This window comes from Stegastes partitus, unplaced genomic scaffold (genome assembly GCF_000690725.1).
Source record: "Stegastes partitus isolate 25-593 unplaced genomic scaffold, Stegastes_partitus-1.0.2 Scaffold50, whole genome shotgun sequence".
NCBI lineage: Eukaryota > Metazoa > Chordata > Actinopteri > Pomacentridae > Stegastes > Stegastes partitus.
Window position 1 is genome coordinate 7,458 of NW_007577781.1, and position 6,149 is coordinate 13,606.

At 40.7% G+C, this 6,149-nt stretch overlaps 1 protein-coding gene across 1 annotated transcript; it reads left to right on the plus strand.

Annotated features, from left to right (window-relative positions):
* Positions 1-549: 549 nt before the first annotated feature.
* LOC103376540 (BRCA1-A complex subunit BRE) lies at positions 550-4,904 on the plus strand. The gene is made up of 4 exons (XM_008306934.1): positions 550-620; positions 752-834; positions 933-1,086; positions 4,033-4,904. Coding segments are annotated over exons 1-4 (303 nt in total). The 5' UTR covers positions 550-618; the 3' UTR covers positions 4,097-4,904.
* Positions 4,905-6,149: the final 1,245 nt, after the last annotated feature.

The window sequence follows — 6,149 nt, forward strand, 5'->3', positions numbered from 1 at the left end:
TCTTGCTGACAGGCAGACAAACAAACGGCAGTGAAAACATTCCTTCACCTCAGCCCTTACCTTGGCAGAGGAATAAACACTCGCCTGCATTCAGACCTCACTGCAGTCAGCTCGGTGAACTTATGGGTGTACTGCGAGTCACAGCGTGGACCTTTAGTACATATTCATGTGTATCAGTAGAGGGTGTGCCACGGTGCCACTGGAGCAACACATCAGGACATCACACCCTTTAACAGCTACTTTGTTTTCGCTCGTTTCTCCACAGCATCTCTGTGTTTAATCAGAAACAAGTCAGTTTGAACAGATGTCTTTTGATTTCAGGCTTTCCAGTAGTTTAAAACTGAACTACGCAAAAATGCCTTGGAAAAATCCTCGTTTTTATTATTTAACATTAGATAACCTCTACATGTACCTTTAATTGTACAGCAAAATGGATTTTCTGCTTTTATTGAACTCGCTGAATGCCCTCTGAATAGTTCTCTCACAAGTATCTGATGCTCATGTTTGCTCTTGCAGCTTGTACTAAACCTTTCACTTTGCTCTCTATAGGTGCAGTATGTAATCCAAGGCTATCACAAGAGGAGAGAGTACATCGCTGCTTTTCTTAGCCACTTTGGGATGTGAGTCAACTGTCACATACCACAGCCTTCACCGAAGCGATCACAGCATGTGTTCAGTGATAACTTGTTGCTGCCTTTGTCTTTTTTTTTTACAAGAGGATACATGAGTAAGATCATTGTGTGTATTCCAGGGGGGTGGTGGAGTACGATGCTGAGGGATTCACCAAGCTCACCCTTCTACTCATGTGGAAGGACTTCTGCTTCCTAGTGCACGGTAGGAGAGTCACGCACATAAAGTGGAATGTTGTGTGTCTGAGCTGCTGGGTTCACGTCTTCTTTTTGTCTGCTTTCCTATCCCTCTGCACCTCGTAGTGGATCTCCCGCTGTACTTCCCCAGAGACCAGCCCACCCTCACCTTCCAGTCTGTGTACCACTTCACCAACAGCGGCCAGCTCTACTCTCAGGTGCAGAAGTCGTATCCCTACAGCCCGCGCTGGGATGGAAACGAGATGGCCAAGAGGGCAAAGTATGTAAAAACCTGGCTCATTAAAATCTTGTGCATTCTGGTAGCCATGTGTTTTGTATCAAGCCTGAAGCCACAATTTCAACAAAACAAATCATACATTGAGAGTTTGGATGAAACACAGTGGACACCAGCCTGAGCAAGTCAAGCCTGCAGGTCTGTAAATTCCACGTTTTCCACAAAGTTGCTGTACAACTGTGTGTGAGCTGTCATTTATCAGTGTTTAACCTTAAGCATGATAGAGAAGGCCTCATTGTGTATCATACTATGTGGCACATAAGTCATTTATTGATATTGAGATTTGATCCAACCCTCAGTACACATAAACTGGCATGAACCCATTAGTGTAAATCTAGTGTTTGCTCTTTGTATGGCAGAGGTTAATAACTGCTGTAAATATTTGAAAGCTATGAGTGACCATAGAAGGCAATACATTATCCTTGTGATTTATGTATTGTTAGTGTGTGTTTTGTTCTGGTAGAGGAATATTGGCTCAGCAAAGTTTCAAGGAAAATTACTGTATGTCAGCCTGGGGCTGTTTCTCATAACTGTGGCTGTTTTGACTTTGCACTCGCCACCTACGTCGGAGAGACTGAGGAAACATATCCTCAACAGGACAGCGTCTATAGGTGCAAAAGCTTTAGGTCTTTACAAAGAAACAACCATTTTAGACACTTGTCTGGAGGTCAATTCATATTAGCATTCTTATCATTTAGGAGTGGCCTGGCCAGTCAGCCTGGCTAATTATCAGATCTATCGGCCTCTGTGTTCTATATGTTTTTAAATAGATTCCTGTGAAGTAATAAGAAAAAAAAAACAGTTTTATATATGCTGCTCTGGCTTTGATGAAGTTTCCTCTGCCTGTAATCACCATGCTGGAGCAATGTCCCGCCCACATCATGATCTGATTGGTTACATGTCTCGAGTTATTATTATTATTATTATTATTATTATTATTATTATTATTATTATTATTATTAATAATAATAATAATAGTAATAATAATAATAATGTTAATTACGTAATAATATTAATAATTTATATTTTATTGTTATTTTGTTAATTATATCACCTTTTAACTTTTTTCTTGTTACCATATTGGCTGCTGCAAAATCCATGCCAAACAGAATTTCGTTGAATTTCTCGTATGATGACAATAAAGCTTCTTTTTCTTATAACCTACCAGCACTGACACGCAAACATTAATAAACATGTAAGACATAAGTTGACAAAGGCAGCAGAGTTCTAAATTTTGACACCAAGATTTTCATTTTTAATACAAACTTTAATACAGAACTTATATTGCTTCCGGATGTCGGCCTTATTGGTTGCTAATAATCAGTGTCTGCCCTGTGAGAAGCACATCAGTCAACTCCTGGTAATTTTAGCATCGAGTGTTGATTTAGTTTTAGTCATCTGGTTTTTGTTATTTCAAGTTTTGTGTTCATCAGTGACGTTGCCGTCACGTCTTCTGAGCTTTTTGATATGCCGCTTTTGTGTACAGTTACCATGGTTACTGGCGTTATTCTCGTCTGTCGCAAGGTTAATGGAACAGTCTCAGCGTCCCTCTGCTCTGCTGTGATACAGCAGACGGACTCTCTATAGTAAATCCAGCAATCGTTCCCAGTCTCTGAACTCAGCTTTACCACTGTACCCACCTGCTCCCTCCACTACAGAGCAACAACTCACTCAGACGATTCACTTGCTGGTTGAACATTAATGTCACATAAATGTTGGCTGATGCCTTCATGTTTGTAGTTTTCTCAGCTGATTTGCTGCTGCTTCTTGTCTACTTCTCGTTGTAATTTGTAGATGAGTTTAGTTCATAAATCAGTTTTTTCAAAGAAGTGCAAACATCAAATAACAACAGTGACAAACACAGGATGTTACTGAATGTTGTTAATGGAAATGAGTGTTAAATCTAATCAACAAGAGGTTGCGGTGTGATTCCACATACAAAGCAGGTGACTGAAAAAGACTCAATTAAACCAGTATTAGTTATTTTGTCCATCTTTAACATTAACATGTAGTTTAGGAAAGTGTTTCATCATTGTTCATGTTTTCAAATGTTACTTTTTATTTATTTTTACATGTGTTTTCATCGTAAACAACCAATATTTTACATCGTTGTTCTCATTCATATAATTAACACTTCAAATTACACCCTTAGATATGCTTTATCTGCTAAATGAATGGCAATCTATTCACAGCACATCTGAACAGCTAACCAAGCTAACTGTTTGGTTAGCTAGCTACCAAGCTGTATATTCATGTGAGGTAATAACAAAGTGATGCTACGGTTATGTTGTAGTCAGCCTCAGTTCATAGGAGGGTTGCCCTTTTTCAAGTTTGGCCAAAAAACAGTGCCACACAAACCTCTGCAAAACCACAACTCTTCGCTTGAAACAAATAATGTACAGAATGTTGATCAGCAAACTTCAGAGGTGGACAAAGCCAGGTTAGCTGTGTCCCCATGTTTCCAGTCTTAATGTGAACCGGCTGCTGCTTCACAGAAAAGCTTCTGATTTAACAGATATGAGAGTGTTATTAATCTTCCCATCTAACTTTGGCACCGCAGATTTTTTCCTAAATCAGTTCAAGTCCAACCTGATGCAAACACATGTCAAGTTGTGGCTAAATACCTCGTGGAGTGTGGTTTATTTAGCCTCTTTGATTTTTTTGCCTGTAGTGGAGTTATGTTTCCTGTGTTTCCCTCCGCAGAGTTAACGTGTGGAGAGTCGTATCTTATGCTGAAGTGTGTTTTGGAGCGAGTAAACACATCCTGCCTTTCATGTGCACTTTGATACATGCTGAGGCTGGGACTGACCCAGTCAATTTGTTAGATGCTTTGAAGCATCTGAAACACAATTATTGTCACATTCTGATGTTTTATTAGCCATGCTTTCTCTCTCCCCCTCCTCTCTCTGTCTCCCTCTCTCTCTCACCCAGGGCATACTTCAAGAGCTTCATCCCTCAGTTCCAAGAGGGAGCCTTTGCCAACGGGAAACTCTAGTACTCTCTAACTTAATGACATGCCTGGAGAGCTGCCTGTGGGAGTGCGTATGTGAGTGTGTGTGTTTGTGTACCTGTACATCTGTATGCACAGACTTGTGAAATGTACTGTACTCTAGCAGTACAGTGAGAATGATGGTGTGCTTATTGCACAGACTCTGTGAATCCAACACTTTTTTTTTTTTACCTTGAACTGGTTGCCTCTTGGTCAGTACCTCCACTTCTTATTGTAGTCGTAGAGAGAAGCTGCTCTCCTGTAGAAGATTAGTTTTCCAGGCCGGGCAACACACTGCAGCCAAAAAAAACGGCTGTAATGATGATGACTATTGCCAGCACAGTTTAAGGCCTTTATTTTGAAGAAGAAACCTCCAAACTCTGACAGGACCTTGTGACAACCTATACTGTACAATTTGTGTTTTCCACCAATCAGTAACTGGTGTTGTTTTGTTGTGTTGTGCCAATGATGCCTGGCTTCAAGCAGTTAAACCCCAGAAGTTTGGACTCACAACACTCCATCCAGCGATACTGTGATGTGAACACACATGGACATCGCAAAGAGCTGTAGGGACGAAGCAAATTATCTTTGTTTACTGTTCGTTTGCCTTTGTCACTCACATGATTGTCACGTTTGGCTCCATTATCCTTGTTAAAATGATCTTTGACTTGCCTTTTAGTTGTTAAATGCTGTGTGTTTAATTTGTTTCAAGCCCTGTGAATTATTTTCCTGACATGCTGACAGTACTGTAAGCTACTGACGAATGTGTTTTGTCCAGTTTCTATTCAGTAAAAAAAATGTGTCTCCCCAGACAGTGTGTTGTTATTGGTCTACACTGTCATTTGTTGTTCAGAGATTACCCTCGAGAAAGTATAGATTGTTTAAATACACTGGAAAGATCTTTGGAAGTGTATCCTTCAGTGACTGGGTCTCCAAGTAACAGCAGGTCTGGTGTGGTGTGCAGCGATTAGTTCCTACCAAAAGTGGTCCAAGGATGGACAACTGATGAACAGGTGGCCGAGGCTCATCCCTGTCCACCACCAAAAGCACCTACAACGGGCACAAGCATCAAAACTGGAGCGTGGAGCAACGAAAGAAGGTGGCGTAGTCTGATAAAACACATTTTCCTGTTACATCATGTGGACAGCCGGATGTCTTGTTTACCTGGGAGAGAGATGCAGCAGGAGTACAGTGTACCGTGTGATGTTCTCGAATGTGTTGCAGTGACAAAGAGCTGGAGGTGTTGACTTGGCCTCAAGATCCCTACATCTCAATCTGGCTGAGCATCTGTGGGATGTGCTGGAAAAAAAAGTCCATGAAGCTTCCAGGACTTGTTTCCTGATACCACAGGACACATTCAGAGGTCTATGAAGTCCATACAAGGTACTAAGCAGGTACCATTTCCATTACATTTGGATTTTATTGCATTTAATCAGTCTATGGCTGATGTGAGATGTCCAGTTGTTTGGTCTTTAGGCCGTTTCTTAATTTTAAGTGGCAAGTTATATGTGTTGAAGCTTTCAAACAGGCATTTTTGACTTTATGTCTGTTGATGTGAGAGCTATTTACAATTTTAGACACTCAAAATGCAGATAATTACTTTGATAATTACAAAATGGAAATAAGGCAGCATCAGCTGTTTGGAGTCATGTAAGGCTGTTATCTATTGAGCACAGATGGTTTTGGGCAATAAATGTTAAAATATCTGAGGGGTTAAGTGAAACCTTTAAACAGCTGATAGCAGTGAAGGAACAAATTCATTCGGGTTCACTGAATACTTGTAGCAAATTTGATTAACATCCAGCAAAGCGGTGTGCTGACCAACCAGCATCTCCATCCTGAGAGTTACACCTGCAGCGTGGCCAAAAACAGAAGCTAGAGCCGTACTATAAATAACACGTTATTCATTATTTTTGTGCTGTCTTACTCACAAAGTTTAAAATGACTCTCTGTCCTCCAAATGTGTATAGGTGCACTTTCATGCGTACACCTCAGTAGCTGCGGTGCTTTTCCAACCCCTAGAGATGCTGTTGTTTTTTACAGACCCTCAGTGTGCTTG

Excerpts from the sequence above, each read along its gene's own strand:
- LOC103376540 (XM_008306934.1), top strand. Across the intron at positions 835-932 it reads CTTCTGCTTCCTAGTGCACG|TGGATCTCCCGCTGTACTTC; the intron begins GTAGGAGAGTCA and ends TGCACCTCGTAG. Across the intron at positions 1,087-4,032 it reads GAGATGGCCAAGAGGGCAAA|GGCATACTTCAAGAGCTTCA; the intron begins GTATGTAAAAAC and ends TCTCTCACCCAG.